General features: G+C 39.9%; 1 protein-coding gene across 1 annotated transcript; it reads left to right on the plus strand.

The window, feature by feature from the left end:
• Nucleotides 1-1,609: 1,609 nt before the first annotated feature.
• Nucleotides 1,610-14,290, plus strand: LOC124148146 (cell wall protein DAN4-like). Its single transcript, XM_046519112.2, has 4 exons — nucleotides 1,610-1,865; nucleotides 8,187-8,232; nucleotides 9,291-9,347; nucleotides 11,403-14,290. Exons 2-4 carry the CDS (start codon nucleotides 8,190-8,192, stop codon nucleotides 12,857-12,859), a joined length of 1,557 nt encoding a protein of 518 aa, XP_046375068.2. The 5' UTR covers nucleotides 1,610-1,865; nucleotides 8,187-8,189; the 3' UTR covers nucleotides 12,860-14,290.
• The last annotated feature ends 6,050 nt before the right edge of the window (nucleotides 14,291-20,340 follow it).

Below are 20,340 nucleotides of genomic sequence, written 5' to 3' on the forward strand. Positions count from 1 at the left end.
ATTTGCAAATTAATATTAATAGTAACTCACTGAAATATTTCGTACATTACAATATGTTTATACATGTGTGACTGTGAAAGATTACGATAATATCTATGTCATGTGTCATTATTGACACGCAACCAGTGCACAATGCTGTTGCTCAGTCTTGATACATAACACAATTAAAGGTGATGCAGTTATCTGTATTCTAGGACACGTTAGACAAGACTACAGAAGCTTCACAAGTTAAATTTTATTTTTACTTGTCTATCTTTACTGCAAATTTCTAAACGTTAAGGTTGAGTAGGAAATCGGCACTGTAACTATCCTTAATTGTAGAGTTATGAAGAAGTGTAAAATAGTAATCCTTCCGTCTGATCAATTTCAAATATAAAAATATCAACAAAAAATAAACATAATAATAAATTATAAGAGAATTTTGAATATATGATGTTTTGAACTTTGTTTTATGTCTTTGATGAAAAGAAATATTTGAATAGTTTACGCAAACAAGGGACTCATCTGTTAAGCATCAAATTAAAAGAAATCACAAACCAAATCTAAGAAATAAAATCATAATTGAAATCATTTATTAATTTCATTGAAATGTGGTTGAACTGTCAAATACTATAACATTGTATAATAGAGATTGTTTGGTGTTTTCCTAGTGAGACACGGGAGTTCACAATGTAACGAGATTGTCTGGTGTTTTCCTAGTGAGACACGGAAGTTCACAGTGTTACGAGATTGCCTGGTGTTTTCCAAGTGAGACACGGAAGTTCACAATGTAACGAGATTGCCTGGTGTTTTCCAAGTGAGACACGGGAGTTCACAATGTAACGAGATTGTCTGGTGTTTTCCTAGTGAGACACGGAAGTTCACAGTGTTACGAGATTGCCTGGTGTTTTCCTAGTGAGACACGGAAGTTCACAATGTAACGAGATTGTCTGGTGTTTTCCCAGTGAGACACGGAAGTTCACAGTGTTACGAGATTGCCTGGTGTTTTCCAAGTGAGACACGGAAGTTCACAATGTAACGAGATTGTTTGGTGGTTCCCTAGTGAGACACGAAAGTTCACAATGTAACGAGATTGTTTGGTTTTTTTCCCTGTATGACACGGAAGTTCACAATGTACCGTGAATTGTCTGGTGTTTTCCCAGTGAGACATGGGAGTTCACCACGAAACGATATATCTGGAATTATCCGTAAATTGACCTTTAATCACTTTTGAAAGGACTGGGACAGGATACGCTCATCTGTTCGCGAAAACCTTGTGTCACAAACACACGCTCGTGATAAAGTTGGATTCATACAATAGACTCTGCGTCAACCAGAGACTTCGTATGATTATAAATGGTATGGGTGTTTTGAGCCGGATGGGAGCTACATTGAATGAGCATAGGAAAATTGAAACAATGTGATGACATCTGGAGTGAGGTGCGGTCTTTTTATTCATGTGTTGAATTGGCGCTGAGAACGGACGTATTATATATTCAGCTGACGTTTACGACAGCTTTGTTGCCAGCTCAAAGCAGTTGGGCGCAACATGGCATGAATATTTTAAGGAACTATTAGTAAGGTTCAGGTCCAACTTCTATGATCATGTCTCCACTCTACCAAGCCGTGAGAGTGCCATACTGAACGCAAGCATTGAAATGAACGTTAGCATATATAATGCGTACTTTGAACACTCAGGGCGTGACTTTCAGGAGTTAACAATAGGTGCTAAACATATCCGATGGTTTCAATACCGCCATTCTAAATGTTACGACCTTATTTGAGGATAACAGTGTTGACTGGGTAGAAGAGCAAGCGTCACCAGCATTCCGGACACGATCACAGATTGGGAAGGCACCAGAGCGGCATCCAGCCCCAGCGGCAAGGTACATGTTTGTCCTCATTAACGATGATTATTGTTAACACAATATACAACTGAAAATGTAACTTGGCTTCATATAAAGTGATGTAAATGTTATGTTGTTGGAAATAGCAACATAAGATATGGTCATTCGTCTGATCAATATTTTATCACTACCAGTTTAATGAAAAAAACCATACCTGGTACTACGAGACAGAGGGAAACGACCTAAACGAGGGGTGATATAAAAACGGAATTAACTATATCGATAGCTAAAAGTCATTGTGGTCTGTTCACATTTTGAAAAAATCAAGTGCGTGGGTATCATGCTCCCAATAAACACGTAAACATCCACATAATAATGTGTCGTGTAAATTGAGAATCACGAACTTAAATTCGAGTTGTCTTCATTGAATATGTATTGAAATATTATTTAGGTTCAGAATAATTTTGTATGAAGCACAGTTACGTTTTCCGATTGTATCCAAAACTCATCATTCAAGCGTTTTATCATATGAGTAGGAATCCGTTTTGTACAACGACAGGCATGCTTACATGTTCTTGCGTATGTATACTGTGCCAAAGAAAGTAGGGATAGTGGGAATCATCAAGACATATCTTCTGATCTATATGCCATTGGCAAATGGTATATGATATGATCATGTCTGCTGGGGAGAAGGCGATCAGATCCAATGGGTTCTAATGTTTGGTGTGATGAGAAGGTGGCGCACTAGGTCGTTAAAGAGGTCGTGGTCAGATTCGATATTTGCATTTTCGAGCCAACGTCACTAATATCGGGTAAACCACCTCTGTTGGCAAGACATGCACGAATTCTTCAAGGCAAGTTTCTAAATGTCAGCCTCACTCTTGTGGTTCCATGTGTCAGTGAGAGCAACACCGAGTTCATTGAGAGTGGTTGGTGGATATTGTCGCTGGCGTACACGTCTGTCAATGGCGTCCCAGACATGTTCAATGTGGGTAAAGGTCAGAACTGAGTGGTGGCCTTGGCATGACATAGCTGTGTTGCTGTTGGAGGAACTGGGTCACAATCCTGGTTCGATAAGGATGTGCATTATCATACTTCTAAGATGAAACGTCGCCCAACACGCTGTGCAAATGTCAACACGAGTGGTGCAATGATGTTGTCCCGATAGTATTGACATGTGACAATGACATGGTCAATATGGAGCGTAGTTCGGCCAGTCATTCTGATACCATCCCATACCATTATGGACCCACACCCCAAACCGGTCATACTGTACGACGTAAACGTCCATAAAACGCTCATTTGGACTCTGCAAAGTCGATTCCTTCGGTCATGGACGTCCAGATTGAACCTCGGATCGATTCGTCAGAAAACATGACATTAGTCCATTGTCGATTATCCCAGTGCTGACGTTCCCCACATCACGGACTCGTGGACGTCGTGCACGCAAATGCCATCAGTGTAGACGATTTTGCATCGTCAGGGCATGGCCTCTTACACTAGTTGCCTGTTGCAACCGGTCCCTTATCAGAGTGGCAGTTATCAACCGATTTCTTTATGCCATAGTTCTGACTATTCTGTCATGGGCAGGAATTGTAGCACATGGGCGTCCAGAGCGGCGTCGATCATAGACGTTATGCGCTTGTTGGTATCGGACCTAGCGTTTGAGCAAGAGAATTCTGACGTGTGCCCACCTGTCTATTGCACGTTGCTAACGTCGCATGGCGTGATGTTGCTTCCTTAAAGATTGCATGTGGTACATCACGGCGTTATGTAGACCGTTATATTTGAACTACATCACGGCGATATATAGACAGCTGTATCTGATAACTAACGGCGTTATGTAGACACCCGTATTTGAGCTACGTCACGGCAGTCCACAGACCGCTTCAGCTCAGCTGTATCACGGCATTGTGACGACAGCTGTATCTGACCTACAAATACGTCATATTGCTCTGTATTCGTAGCTGTATCTGAGCTACATCATTGCGTTCTGTATATGTATATGTATCTGAGCTACGTCATTGCGTTCTGTATATGTATATGTATCTGAGCTACATCATTGCGTTCTGTATATGTATCTGAGCTACGTCATTGCGTTCTGGCTATGTATATGTATCTGAGCTACGCCATTGCGTTCTGTATATGTATATGTATCTGAGCTACATCATTGCGTTCTATATGTATATGTATCTGAGCTACGTCATTGCGTTCTGTATATGTATATGTATCTGAGCTACATCATTGCGTTCTGTATATGTATATGTATCTGAGCTACGTCATTGCCTTCTGTATATGTATATGTATCTGAGCTACGTCATTGCGTTCTGTATATGTATATGTATCTGAGCTACATCATTGCGTTCTGTATATGTATATGTATCTGAGCTACATCATTGCGTTCTATATGTATATGTATCTGAGCTACGCCATTGCGTTCTGTATATGTATATGTATCTGAGCTACATCATTGCGTTCTATATGTATATGTATCTGAGCTACGTCATTGCGTTCTGTATGTGTATATGTATCTGAGCTACGTCATTGCGTTCTGTATATGTATATGTATCTGAGCTACGTCATTGCGTTCTGTATATGTATATGTATCTGAGCTACGTCATTGCGTTCTGTATATGTATATGTATCTGAGCTACGTCATTGCGTTCTGTATATGTATATGTATCTGAGCTACGTCATTGCGTTCTGTATATGTATATGTATCTGAGCTACATCATTGCGTTCTGTATATGTATATGTATCTGAGCTACGTCATTGCGTTCTGTATATGTATATGTAACTGAGCTACGTCATTGCCTTCTGTATATGTATATGTATCTGAGCTACATCATTGCGTTCTGTATATGTATATGTATCTGAGCTACGTCATTGCCTTCTGTATATGTATATGTATCTGAGCTACATCATTGCGTTCTGTATATGTATATGTATCTGAGCTACGTCATTGCGTTCTGTATATGTATATGTATCTGAGCTACATCATTGCGTTCTGTATATGTATATGTATCTGAGCTACATCATTGCGTTCTGTATATGTATATGTATCTGAGCTACATCATTGCGTTCTGTATATGTATATGTATCTGAGCTACGTTGCGGCGTTATTGATACAGCTAATCCAGATAATTGGACAGTTGGCATTATTGTCCCTCTTCACAAACAGGGCGCAACCAGCGATGTTAATAATTACAGAGGCATAACTCTCCTAAGTACATTCAGTAAAATATTTACTTCAATTATTAATAAGAGACTTGTTTTCTTGGCGGATTCTTTGGATAAGATAAGTGAGTCACAAGCAGGTTTTAGAAAAGGATACTCCACCACTGACAATGCTTTTATCCAATGTTCTATAATTCAGAGATATCTATCAGTGAAACGAGGGAAGCTATATGCTGTATTCGTAGATTTTGCAAAAGCTTTTGACTCTGTGAAAAGGGATAACTTGTGGTCACTCTTCAAAGACATGGGCTAAGTAGCAAATTTGGAAAGTTATTATGCTCTCTATATAAAAATGTGAAGGTGTGTGTCCGGAACAATGGCGCTATATCGGATACTTTTGTAAGTAGCAGGGGTGTCCGACAAGGGTGTATATTAAGTCCCTTCTTATTTTCCTTTTTCATAAATGATTTGGCATATCAAATCCAAAAAAATTGCACTGATGGAATACAACTGCACCCCGAAACTATTAAATTATTTCTGCTTCTTTTCGCTGACGATATAGTCATGTTCTCGAGCACAATACCTGGCCTGCAAAAGCAAATACATGTATTAGAGAGTTATTGTGACGAGTCAAAACTTACTGTAAATATGGTTAAACCAAAGTTGTAGTTTTTCAAAAATGGTGGTAACATATCCAGAAAAGAAAAATGGTTTTACAGAAGGAAGCCCGTAGAAGTTGTTCCATTTTATAAATACTTAGGCTTGTGTTTTACAAGTAGATTAACTTGGTCAAGGAATGCACATAACATTTCATTGCATTACAGAAAATTTTTGTAGGCATATTAAAAAGTCTTAGAGTTCTGGACAATGTTACATATGATGTTTATTTTAAAATATTTGATACAAAAATAAGCCCGATGCTATTGTATGGATCAGAAAGTTGGGGCCTAGAACATTTTGATGTTATTGAGAAAATACATTTATATGCATTTAAACGGTTCTTGGGGGTAAAATCTAGCACAGAAAACGCAAGGGTATATGTTGAATGCGGACGGTTTCCCATGTATATCAATAGTTATTTAAAGGTTATTAAATACTGGGTCAAGCTATTAAATATGCCATCTTCAAGATACCCGAAAAAATGTTATAATATGATGCTTCTCTACGACAGCCATGGGAAACAAAATTGGGCATCAAAAGTTAAAAACATGTTATACGAATGTGGATATGGTTATATTTGGTTACAGCAACATGTAGATATGCCACAACATTTCTTCTCCCGTTTGACACAGACTTTAAAAGATATGTACATTCAAAAATGGCATTGTTCTTTGTCCAGTTCTAGAAAAGCAAACTACTACACTACATTTAAGACTACTATTATACTAGAACCTTATCTATTAAGTGTAAATTTACATAAGTTTAGAACAGCTCTTTCTCGATTCCGTTGTGGTTCACATGATCTATTTATTGAAACAGGCAGATATCAAGGAAGAGCAAGAGAACACAGACTTTGTAGGATTTGTAAAACTGATTGTACTGAAGATGAATATCACTTTTTATGTGTATGTCCAGTGTATGAAGATTTAAGAGCAAAATATCTAAATAACTATTTCTACCGCAACCCAAACGGTAACAAATTTTGTAAATTAATGACTTGTGATTGTACAGAAACTATTAGAAATCTATCAATGTTCATTTATCATGCCATCAAACTAAGAAAATGTATGAATTTGTAACACGCCCCACACATTGTACTGTAGGCCTTTGGCCTCATAAGTACCATGAATAAAGATTGATTGATTGATTAATTGATACAGCTGTATCTCGGGTGCGTCACTGCACTCTACAGGCATCTACATAACAGGCGTTCTGTAAACGTTTGTTCTGCACAACGTTCCACAAACAACCCACCTGTATCGGGTTGCTGTCCCCAGCCTTTATACCGGAAGTATGCACACAGGTGTATCTGAATATACGCCACAGTTTGTTCTCACTTTGCCGGCAGACTGGGGGATTTAAAACAAACGGTTCGGGCATTTCAAAGCTATAGTCTGTTCCAGGATGAACAGTATGATCCAGCCAAGCCTTGGCAATAAGGAGTAAGTGAACCGTGTTCACCTATCATTTATTTCATAATAAATTGATATCCATTTTTATCATAAATTACAATATTATATAAATACTTCTCACCAGTAAGTGTCTTTGCAAAGTGGCAAAAGCACAGGTCGACGCTTTATCTATTCCTAATTCTCGCGGTGGGCAGAGTTTAGTGTACAATGGGCACAAGTTGTGTTACAGGTAGAATATGTGAAGACAATTACACTCTCTATGCATGCCTCAGCATTCACAGGAGTCTGGAACTAACTATAGGCTTAATCGCTATTGTTGCAGGGATTATCTCGGTCTGAAGATTTTTTTTATGAGAAAAATACCAGCCGACAAAGTGAGAACACCCCTACGCCACACCGTTTTCTAGACAGCTGTATCTGAACTACGTCACAGCGTGTTGTGGACAGTTGTTTACGATCACGGGCTTAGTCACGGCAGCGAGACAGCCTCAACTCAACTCAATTCACGGCGATATGTAGGCAATTGTACCAAAGCCGTTTGTTGTATGATTTATCATATCATTGTTATAACTACGAGAGATGTTTTCTCACAGAACATGCAGATTCTATCCCACCGTAATACACGAGATGCCAATGCAGTACTAGACTAATACGCCGATATGTTGACCAATGTAAAACTCAGATGAATATGCCGGCTGAAACAAAATCATATACACGTTCACCAAACCCCATAGGTAGGATGCAATCTATTGCCATAGGTAGGAGCATACTGGATTCATACGTATGCGTATTAGTTTGTTTGTTTATTTGTACATTAACGCCGCACTCAGCAACATTCCAGCTATATGACGGCGGTCTGTAAATAATCGAGTCTGGACCAGACAATCCAGTGACTGACATCGTGAGCATCGATCCACGCAATTGGGAGCGATGACATACATCAACCAAGTCAGCGAGCCTGAGCTAATTCCGTTAGTCACCTCTTACGACAAGAGTATCAGTAGGTTCATTTACAACATGTGTGACGAGAAGGGGTTTCGGGCGAAGATTTGTTGTCAAGTCTCATTATGACACAACATGATATTTTTGGGATGTGTTTTCATTTTTTCAGGCTATGGCGACTATGATTTTCATCCTAATCTCGACAGCTGTCTTTGGTAAATATACTTAATACTTATCCGTTAAGAGATCACCCATTTAATAACAATACATCTTATTACACATTGTTTAATAAAGTTACGCGCGGACGGGACTATATTTTGAATCAGTGGGTCATTCGAATGTTCGTCGAGAGCCCTTTGCAACTGTGCTTCCAGACGAATAATCTACCCCCGATAGACTCTACTATTTTTCACAAAACGCCAGAGCTCCGCATACGTTGACACCACGTTTGTCTTTTTGGGGTTTGGTGTGTTGTTTAATAGACTTCACACATTGTACCAATGTCGGGAATCGAACCAGGGTCTTCGGCGTAACGAGCGAACACTTTAACCACGAGGCTACCCGACCGCCCCTTTTCTGTATTATTTAAGTATGATAGTCTAATACGAACTATGTATAGCAGGAAATATACAGCAATTGTGGTGTTGCAATTTGCAGATAGAGTATGTAGTTAGATGAGTTATGTAGTAAAAAGGAGTTTTCGACATACAGGGTATTTCCAGGGGATTGACGAATGCGTTAGCTTGAGTCTGCCTGAGAAATATCGAGTTCTATACACGAAAACCCATTCAGCAAATAATTTGTATCATCGTGTCAAATGACTGAAAGACGCTCGGTGAAGAATAACAGTTATCATTAGTGTATATTCTTAATCGTAAAAACACATTAATTTTTAAGATAATCGTATTAAATTTCTTTTAAATAATTCATTCAAATATGGGCGATACGTGGGACTGTATACATATTTGTAATTATTCCACGTGTCTGCAATTACATCGACTTGTTAAACATCTTATTTTAGGCAATGGGTGATTTTATAGAAAGGATACCACCGTTTTTCATTAAAAGTGAAATATATTTAATTACAATTCCACCATGACATTGAAAAATATACGGAAATATTCAACATTATCAAAGTACAAATGTTTCATGAAGAAATTGATTCAATATGCCCGTACCTTTATAAACCAACACACAATAATTTGTAATGTGTCACCCTGTCAAACATGCTTCTACAGATAAATTCTTATTGCACCCTGTGCATTCTTTTCAGGATGTGTCGTGTCTCAGGAAAACAACGACTATTTTGGAACATATGTATCTCCTCAAGGTAATATTTTTTATGCAACTTTACAGTTTATGGGCGGAGAAGGGTCCATTGCACACAGAACAATCTGAAATCCTCGCTCAGAAACGACATTACCATTGGCAACAACTTGGGGGCTAAACGGGATCTGAGGTCTGAAGTATGCCTTAACGTGAAGGAGGGTGTTATAGCCACGAAAGGGATTAGAGTAACCGCTAGTGAGGATATATCGGTGTCTGCCTAGACTTCTGAAACTAAGTAAGGAAGCGAATCGTGCCTTGTTCTACCAACGATTCAACTATCAACAGAATACATTTTACTTTGCAGTTTCTGCCATTGCGGGTATTCAAAACCCATGATAATAGGTACTACCATCGACACCGACATCAAACTAACAATTACAGAATCCAGTGGCAGCTGCATTGGCTCTGGCTTTGATGATAGGAAACTGGTTCATGTGATACTGGACACGATTGGTGTTTTCGGTTTGTTTTACAAAGATGACATTACTGGAACACATATCACGAGTTCCAAACTAATTGCTGTTATCTCTGGGTATCATGGCCCTGGATCAGAAAACGATTGATTAGACCCGGCTTGAAAGATGCTTATCCCATTTCACATGCACGAGACCAACTACATCCTGTACAACATACACCCAAAGGTGTCAGTTGTCTATCTGGTGGTAGCAGCTGCTGACAATACCGATATTGCAGGCGACGCTGATCACGTTCTTCAAGAGGGGGAATTTATCGATGTACATATCACTGGTGCAGACTGTCTGAATGCAAGTGGTTCTTTTCCTGTTGCTGCATTCACCGAACATTTGGGTCCCTTTCATGGCAGTTGTACAGTCTACAGATTTCATGAGTTAACGCTTAGTGTATACTCACGCGAATCCTGTTGCGCACCATATGTTGTCGATGATGGCAATGGTCAAAACAAAATATTGACCACATTGTCTCAGGGATGTCAGTGACTAAATCAAAAATACATTCTGTGTTTGAATTTCCTATTTGTATATATACACAAGAGTTTGATTCAATGTTGAATCTAAAATCCTCATCGCATTTTGGCCTGATGTATATCAGAGTTGGTGAATGAAAAGTAATGGGAAATTCCGTTGGCGTCTGTCTTTTAATTTTCTCCAATAATCAATTAATGAAAGTATCCAAATGAAATTAAAATGTGCAATGTCTACAAAATACTAAGATTATGTTTCTTAACATTTCTTTTGATAACATCAAAACCATAAACTGGATGGCCGTGTACCAATGCAAGAGTACTGGCGTCTTCCAATTCACTATTTAATGAAATGGTATTCCGGTGGCTTTGAAGACGATAAATTGGTTTTACAAGAGACATTTTGTTAATTTGCAACCTATTTGAAGAAACCCACATCTATAATAAAATAATGAGACTAACCTGATGTCCAAAGGAAACACTACCACTTTAAAAATGAAATTGCACAAAATGAAATTGCACAAGTTCAAAATAAAGCGATGTCTTCAGCAACAAATACCATAGGACATATGGTTTGTCGACAGACAGTGGGGGATGGGGGTTGTGAGAGAACACCACTGGTCATAGATAGCGGGAATTTGTCAATCCTACGATCTGTGAGAGAACACCACTGGTCATAGATAGCGGAAATTTCTACAACAGCTGCCACGTGTTGTCCTTTATCAGCATGGCAACGCCAGACCCCATGCATCCCAAAAGTACAAAACGTTATTGCAGCCAACAACGTGAACGTGTTGCTGTGGCTTACACTCCCCAGCCATCTAACCAATAGATCACCTCTGGGATGTCATAGATGTGGTATGACTGTCATTTTATATGTAGATTTCGTTGAGATTCTGATCTTTGCAATCTATTTCAATCGTTTGTGATTTTTAAACTAGAGTGATTTATAACTGTGGTAAAGTTTCTTTTGACCGTCAGTTTATATACATGAACAGGCAAATGATGAACTGTAGAATGTCATGGTTTTATTTTTTTAAAGCTTTCATACAAAGACCATGACAAATAATTTCCAGTGCCATGTACAGTACTGGAAACTGCCATTTCCCATTGCAGGTGGATCAATACCATTCTTCAACAAACAAAACAAAGTTAATTCGACCACTACTGTTTCTGCAGCCTCTTCAACAACATTACCTTCATCGTCCCCTGCCATCGTTCCAACTGCAAGATCAGCATCAACGACGGTTGATCTGTACTCTACCACCCGTTCAAGCATCATAACACCTGACTCCGCATCAACGACGGTTAATCTGTACTCTACCACCCGTTCAAGCATCCTAACTCCTGACTCCGCATCAACGACGGTTAATCTGTACTCTACCACCCGTTCAAGCATCCTAACTCCTGACTCCGCATCAACGACGGTTAATCTGTACTCTACCACCCGTTCAAGCATCCTAACTCCTGACTCCGCATCAACGACGGTTAATCTGTACTCTACCACCCGTTCAAGCATCATAACACCTGACTCCGCATCAACGACGGTTGTTCTGTACTCTACCACCCGTTCAAGCATGATAACGCCTGACTCCGCATCAACGACGGTTAATTTGTACTCTTCCACCCGTTCAAGCATGATAACACCTGACTCCGCATCAACGACGGTTGATCTGTTCTCTACCACCCGTTCAAGCATCATAACACCTGACTCCGTTCCAACGACGGTTATTTGGTCCTCTACCACCCGTTCAAGCATCATAACACCTGACTCCGCATCAACGACGGTTGATCTGTTCTCTACCACCCGTTCAAGCATGATAACACCTGACTCCGCATCAACGACGGTTAATTTGTACTCTTCCACCCGTTCAAGCATGATAACACCTGACTCCGCATCAACGACGGTTAATCTGTCCTCTACCACCCGTTCAAGCATCATAACACATGACTCCGCATCAACGACGGTTGATCTGTTCTCTACCACCCGTTCAAGCATCCTAACACCTGACTCCGCATCATTGACGGTTAATCCGTCCCCTGCCTTTAGTCCAAGCATCACAACACCTGCTCAGCCAACTACTGCTTCTGTCGCAACTCCCTTTGCAATCTCAACTACAGCGACTCTTCCTACCACATCCACTGAACCTGTGTCCTCTGTCACTACAGCTCCAGCTCTGACTACTACTACCACTTCTACAACCTCCAGAAATACATCTTCAAAGACAACCACAGTTCATCTGGACCACAACGGACAACCAGTTAGAACAGTGAAACAATTATGCACATGCTTTTGTAAATCGAAAGGTCGCCTTGAGTCAGTGACAACCCAAGCAATTTCCGAGAAGAAAGCAAATCTCAAACAGAAGTTGCAAGTGAAAACAACCAATCTGACTAGTGCTATAAGCAAGAAGAACAGCGCAACAGACAGCAGGAAGTCCTCTGCAAGTATCGGCTATGTCGCAATGTTGCTTGTCATGTTGCCAATGATCCTACTTGTGTTTTCAGACCTGGTCCACTTGACATCTGCGATTATTAAGATCAGTAAACAGACGACTGCTAGGATGAATTAAAAGATGAGTCATTTCAAACAGGACCTCTTCGAAGGACGAAAAGGCAACTGGTTGCTTGTGTCATTTCATACACGATACACGTACGAGGTTAATGCTATCTAAACTGTACATGTACAAATATAGACGTGCTGCACACGGCCATGCACCGGCACCATGACTACGCCGTGTGGCCACTGATTTTCAGTGATCCATTCCTCTTAATGTCGTCGTACTTTGTTTCAGAAGATATTCGAGACTGATTGTCTGAAATTGATGTTCTCGAATCGAATGGTGTTCTCGCTATACTAAATACGTAACATTTTGCATGGATGATATCTCAGTGAATAATATCCTCAAACACTACATGATATGACGCAGTAGTTTAAGTGTTCTTTGGTCATGCTTGGGCAAGTGAAGTTTGTTTAACACGGCAGTCGGAAAAATATCTCAGCTGTTTCATTGCAGCCTGGGGCGGTCGGGTTTCCTAGTGGTTAAAGCATTCGAAGACCCGGGTACAATGTGTGAAGCCCATTGGTAGTGTTCCCCGCCGTGATGTTGCTGGAATATTGTTAAAGGCGGCGTATAACCTCACTCACTCACTCATTGCAGTCTGTTAATAATCAAGATAATAATACACCAGTGCTAAAGCAACGTCCCAATGCCTCGGAGAACGATGACACGCAATCAACCTACTCAGCCACCGAGCCTGACCTCCCGATCCATAAAGCGTGCAATAGAATGCTGGAGATCTACCAAAACCTGAGTCCCCATGGGGAACAGATAGAATAACAGACTAATAACCACAAAATCGTTCTGAGTCGGTTACAACTTTGCTAAATGGCAATGCTGCAATTCACGCTGACCAAACGATTGGCCACCGCTAGCAGCAAGAAGATCAGTGCAACAACTACAACTTTAAAGACAACGACAGTTTAACTGGTCTATAACGGACAACCAGTTGGAACAACACAGAGAATGTTCTTGTACATCAAAAGGTTTCATTGAGACAGTGACAATTCAAGCTGTTTTTGCTAAGAAAACAAGAAAGCGAAACTGCAACAGACGTGACCAAAAACACCGTTATCAGCAAGAGGACCAGTGCAACCGACAGCAGAAAATCATCTTCACATTATGGCTGTCGGTCGTAATGTTGCTTTTTCTGCTTCTTACCTGCTCTCCTGGCACATACGATTGCAGGAATCATTCACATGTGCAAACATACGACAGCTCAAAATGGCGATGTGTTCGTGGCAAGATTGCACGGCATAGGAAATGACAGCACAACGAAGAGACAATGGATAAAGGTGTTCTGATCTGTAATACGGGATGCAGCTTTTGGAAATGATTTGTATTGATAGTACGTATGCAGAACATATACTGTGACAGGGATTTTGAAAGACACGCGACATGTACAATTCACGCATAATGTTAAAAAAGTGGCGCATCAAAACATACAGTTAGGGTCCTTCATGATCACAAGTTTTCTTACCTGCGCCACCAAGTTTACGTTGACTGACATATTACAATTTAATTTCATCATCACGAGCAATGCATCGACGATTTGCCACCATCTTTGTTAACGCTGGATTTTCACCGAATACCTCTCCGCGTTTCATCTTGAGTCAATAAATCCAAGCCCAGTTATTTAAATATTTCGATGCATCCACAGAAAGACATTGTTCACACTCACAAACGTGTGGCCCTTCAACATGTTGAATGGATGCTCAATCAGTAGTTGATGGAGATGGCGATGAGTCGTCGCAGTTATGCCTACATAGAAAGACTTAAAATACTATTGTCCATCGCATTTCGGACCTCGGCGTATAATACTTTCAGTGTGCTGTTTAATTCTTGGGGTTAAAGTGTGTAAAATTCCACAGATTTTCATCGCAGACCAAGCCAGTCCGGAAATAGAGATTAATCTCTTAGAGAAGGACTTGTAATCCAGAGTTGGTGTGAAATAATTATGAATTTCCTATCAATGTGTACGTGTTACTGAGATTGTGAATATACCATTTGACCTTTTGTGCATTTCCTACGGTAGCCTGGGCCAACTCATTCCATATCGACACGTCAGATTTCCTTATTTACTTCCTGATCACGGGAGACGTTTCAGTTTAAAAATATATTTAGATACTTTCATGCAAAAATCAATATAAACTGCACTGAAAATTTTGAATCCAATATTGCTGCCACAATGATGCCAGCACAAATACGTTACCTGTTTTGTATTTGGTTTAAATGCAGCCTGTTAGCATGGAAAGTCTTGTACTATACATATTCAAACTGTTAAGGGTGTAACGTATCTTCACGATACAGATCTCACCTGTCATGTTTGTAAGTGAAGGCCATGATATCGCTTATCTTAAAACAATGGAAATTCAGGGTCAAGGAAATAGTTTGTACAATATAGTATTACCTTTAGTTTCTGTCTTTGGGGTTTAACACACTGCAAACACGAAAACGTCATTTTTTCCGTATATGGTCATTGGACGGAAAAACGACGCATGTACTGCAACAGGGTAATCCTAATATTATATATCGCCTTCTATTCGTCTCTGCAGATTACAAACCGCTTGAAAATAACCGTTACTGTGGCTACTCACAGTTTAAACATATTCAGCAAAGCTACAGTGCCCAAGCAGTATATGGTATTGGTGAGCTTACAAATATATCTTCTTGCGCCTATTATCTGCTTTAGATATTTTCTGATGTTTCCTTAAAAATAGCAACTATCTCGAAACACTACGTACTTTTATGTAACAACAATTTCGTTTTATAATATATTTTTTATTTATTCATTCATCATATTTATGTAATATATAATACCCACAATTTAATTACCTACGGAAAAAACATAACGATTTCTTTTCACAAAAGTTGAAATGTGAAATGCAAAGCCGCAGTCATTTCTTTTTTTAATGTATGTTTATTAATGCGATGATACTTTGTTTTGTCAAAAGCAAAGCTGAAAGAATAAAAAAATCACATGTTCAGCGTGAAACATATTTTTTAACTCTCTTGAGCATTTCAGTGACTTGATCTTACTGAGATCGTTAGCTCATGAACAAGACCAAACAATGCATGCTTCAAACCAACCCTGTTCAGTGAAGCTGATTCTGCACAAAGCCATTTACCAGACATATAGACTGGAATAGTTTTGTTTGTTTGTTTGTTGTGTAACGCCGCACTCAGAAATAGTCCAGCTATATGGCGGCGGTCTGTAAATAATCGAGTCGGGACCAGACAAGCCAGTAATTGACATCATGAACATCGATCCAGGCAACTGGGCTATGATGACATGCATCAACTAAGTCAGCGAGCCTGACCACTCGATCTCGTTAGTCGCCTCTCACGACAGGCATAGTCGCCTTTTACGGCAAGCATGGGTTGCAGAAAATCTATTCTACCCCGGATCTTCACGGGTCCTTATAGACTGGTGAACATCCAGGCAAATATAAAGGAACAGTCAGAAGGTGGATGATGTTGATTTGCCTTGATGGGAACCTTGGATTGTATATTTAACACAGCATTCAGCAACATTCCATCTATATCTAGCCGGCGATAAATAATTGAATCTCGACCCTGCAAACCAGTGATTGACATCATGAGCAACGTCTCACGCCGTCAGTGTATGATGACACCGAGCCTCGTACGACAAGCATTCACTCAGGTTACTGAGGCCATTCCTACCCGAAACCGGACGGGAACGAAAACCTTTGTATATCGTGTACACATTACCATAATTGTAATTGTTCAAGAATAATTTTCAATGCCTTGGCGATTCCTGTATCCTATCTAAGGAAGTGATAAATTAGAATAAGATCTGACCCATTAACAAAATTACCAAAATATCAGCACAATAGCTTACCGAAAGCTCGAGATCGTGAACTGTCCTGCTGTATTCCTTTGTTGTATAAAGTGATAAAATGGGCGTAAAAGGCAAAATTTCCGGAGTGAGTGAGTGAGTGAGTATGGTTTAACGCCGTTTTTTTGCAATATTCCAGCAATATCACGGCGGGGGACACCAGAAATGGGCTTCACACATTGTACCCATGTCGGGAATCGAACCTGGGTCTTCGGCGTGACGAGCGAAAGCTTTAACCACTAGGCTACCCGACCGCCCCAAAAATTTCCGGAACATATTAGGGTAAAAAGGGACAAGCATGTCCGAAGCCTTTTTATCATTATGGTTATCATTAAGTATAAACTGAGGGACAAAAGAAGAAAACGAGTTTAGTTTATTATAAATAGAAAATTGAATAAGTGTTGTGAAATTTGATTATGTCCATGTAACCAAATGTTTACCAAACAGTAATCTGTGGCTGGAACTTTGTGTAAAACAAACGGTTCAATATCAAATGGTTCAAAAATATCTGCAACCGCATGACATGTACACTTACCACATTTTAAATAGAGTAAATGTGCGCCGAAAAAAGTAAATATATTTATTTTTAAAGATACAATGTCTACGATATCCATCCGCAGTTGTGTAACGAAATGTTTTGGGTTTTTTTAATTTATAAAAGTTTAAATCAAATTATAATTATATTTTAAAAAATTTAGCATATGAAGTATTCTTCAGATATTATCAATTGAAAATCAATTATAAAATCAACTGAGAGGTATAGTTTGTGGTGCTCCTCGGTGCAAGTTATTTATTGTTTTATGTGTTGACGAACATGTTCGGAAAATTGCAAATTGTAAAAAAGGGGTTCAACATGGTTCTTATTTGATGTTGACGAGAATATATTATGTTAAGACGAGAATCGACTTTTTTAAAATGTTCTCAGTCACTTCTGTCTGATGTATACATGTACATGCACCAACCTATTACGGACTACGAGTAGTTTCTTTTGCATCAACAGACGTTTTAATGCACAAAGAGCTGTCAGTGTATTGTGTGACACGCACGCTGTTGGTTGGTTGTTTTTTTACGTAACGCCGCTCTCAGCACTATTCCAGCTATATGACGGCGGTTACACGCACGCGGAGACACTTAACGTTCTTGTTGACACCAACAGTCTCATATATATTTGATCAATGATAAGTGAAGACAATAAAAAGGCAGCACTTTTGCATCAGTAACAATGCTGCATTATCGTTTCTACAGCAGTCAAGCATGCCGTGAAAACATTCCGAACTTAAAAGGAATATTACATCTTCAACGTTCTTAAACCTGAAACTTGCCATCATATATATAATGCAGCGGCATATACTTACTTCATTCATCACGGATGGGTAAACAAATTGTTCATTTCGTCATAAACATTTAGCTAAACAAATGTACTGAGGGTTTCTCAATGCGCCAAAAATAAAAGATGAAAAGATGAAGATGGGTTTAGTCAGTGCGTGATGCTGACATTGGTAAAATGCACAAACTGAAACAGAACTGGAATTAAAACCATCCAAAGTCTGGCTGCTCTACATGAACAGTTTGTTGTTGTTCCCACTGACAAGGCCGCAAATGACATAAACATTATATGCAAGCATCACTACATTAATGGTTTGATCAAAGAACTGGGCATAAGTGACATATCAAATAATGCCACACATGAGGCCAGTAGGTTAACTGAGGAAGAAATCGGCCCAAACCATGTACCAGTACTGTCAACTTTGTACTTGACTCTAAAGCCTGAAGACATGACCATTCCTCTTTCATATTTCCAAAAGCTTCCAGAGCTCCATACACATCCGTACAACGAGAAACATATTGCTTGGTCCTGCAATTGTACCACAAAATCTCTGTCTCGGGGATTAACCATAACCCTTAAAACTATCAAGGAAGGAATTTCTTTTTATTCGCAGAAAGGATGCGTATGCTATCGATGATTGATGTTTTCTTATACAAATTTTTGTGTGGAAAGGAATGTTGCGTTTGAGGTATCAAACAGGATTAGTTACCTGATAATCGTACCTATCAGAATGATGCATTGTCATGGTAGAATTCCTATTACAAGCTCCACGAGTTTAGAGTGACGTCATAGGTTAAAGAACGTTGCGTCTTTACTCCCATCCACTGTTTGGCGAAAGCGATCTTTCCTAAAATGGGAAATAATTCTTTTATGTTTGACATGTAAAGGTGTTTCTTTGACGATATGCCATAGTCGTCGGCCTTGCTGCTTTAGATCCACCTGCCCTGTTCGCACCAGACCTGTGACCACCACGTTGGCGGCGAAGGATACATAAACCAAAGAACATTTTCCAGAATACAAAAGTACTGTTCCTTTTGTGCTGTCCAAATAATGACTCGTCATTTACGCTCACATTGATATGGAATACACAGCACTGACTCTAAGCTTAACGACGGAGCAGTTATCAACACAGCAACGCCTGAGACAATCGATAAACATTTCTGTGTCATCTTGTCATCTGCCATGGGTCAGTTATAACAAACTATATTTGGGCAGAAGGGGGATCAGTGGCCCCATCAAGGTACCCATGACTACATAAATGGGCATATCAAAGAGTGTGACCACCCGTTCCTCAGTTTGAGTCCGCTTATACGGCAAGCGTGAGACAATGGGAAAAAGCATATTTATACTCTCTCTGTAAATGAAGCCCCATGAATGTATTCACGCCTAATGCACACCATGAGACATTTATTGTCATTGGTTTTCAGATCATGGCGGAGGGGGATTTTTTCTTGCCTTGATTGCTGTTACTAGTAAATATATCAAATCATCTATGCAGATCAAACATGTTCGCAGCAATGTAACAAAACATTACTTTCTAAAATGGACGAAACAAGAAAGACAGGGTGCTGACACCCTCACACGAAGAATAATGTCAGACAATAGATACGACCGCCCTCGCTCTTCCCTCAATCGCTTATATTTACCAGTAATAATGGGATATATGCAGAACTCGCTTTCGAAATGTCACGCTTGTATCCTAAGTACCAAGTTGTCCGACTCCCCATTGTTCTCGGAGCCTTAGGTTTGGAAGTTCCCAATCTGTTGACTGACATTGGGAGTACCCGGGTTTGCTACCAGGAATACAACCCTTCTGACAATCTGGGTAATGTACAAGGCTGCAGTGTTGGCATGGGGAGTCTTCACATTCCCCGAAAAGTTCTTGGTGGGTTCGACGAGGCAACGCTTCCTGGGAGGAGTTACATTCGCGAGCTTATGATGAGCCTAACCAGCCTGACTGTGCCAGGATCACCCAAACCATCGTTGCTGCATTTTTTAATTTTAATCTGTACATACTGCTACTACTACTACTACTACTACTACTACTAGTAATAATAATAAATTGGGCGAGTACCCGGGTTTGCTACCAGGAATACAGCCCTTTTGACAATCTGGGTAATGCAGAAGGCTGTATTGTTGGGGAGTCTGCATATTCTCCGAAAAGTTCTGGGTGGGTTCGACTAGGCACCGCTTCCTGGGAGAAGTCCCATTCGCTGTCTTGGCTGCGTGTAGAGGGGGCAAGGGCCCTGAGCTGATGAGTCTAACCAGCCTCACTGTGCCAGGATCACCCATAATAATAATAATAAT

This window comes from Haliotis rufescens, unplaced genomic scaffold, assembly GCF_023055435.1.
Source record: "Haliotis rufescens isolate VD_foot unplaced genomic scaffold, xgHalRufe1.0.p SCAF_7, whole genome shotgun sequence".
Lineage (NCBI taxonomy): Eukaryota > Metazoa > Mollusca > Gastropoda > Lepetellida > Haliotidae > Haliotis > Haliotis rufescens.

Bases quoted from the DNA above. Each gene is read 5' to 3' on its own strand.
- LOC124148146 (XM_046519112.2), top strand. From the start codon at position 8,190: ATGGCGACTATGATTTTCATCCTAATCTCGACAGCTGTCTTTG. The intron at 8,233-9,290 runs GTAAATATACTT...CATTCTTTTCAG, and splicing joins AATCTCGACAGCTGTCTTTG to GATGTGTCGTGTCTCAGGAA. The intron at 9,348-11,402 runs GTAATATTTTTT...TTCCCATTGCAG, and splicing joins AACATATGTATCTCCTCAAG to GTGGATCAATACCATTCTTC.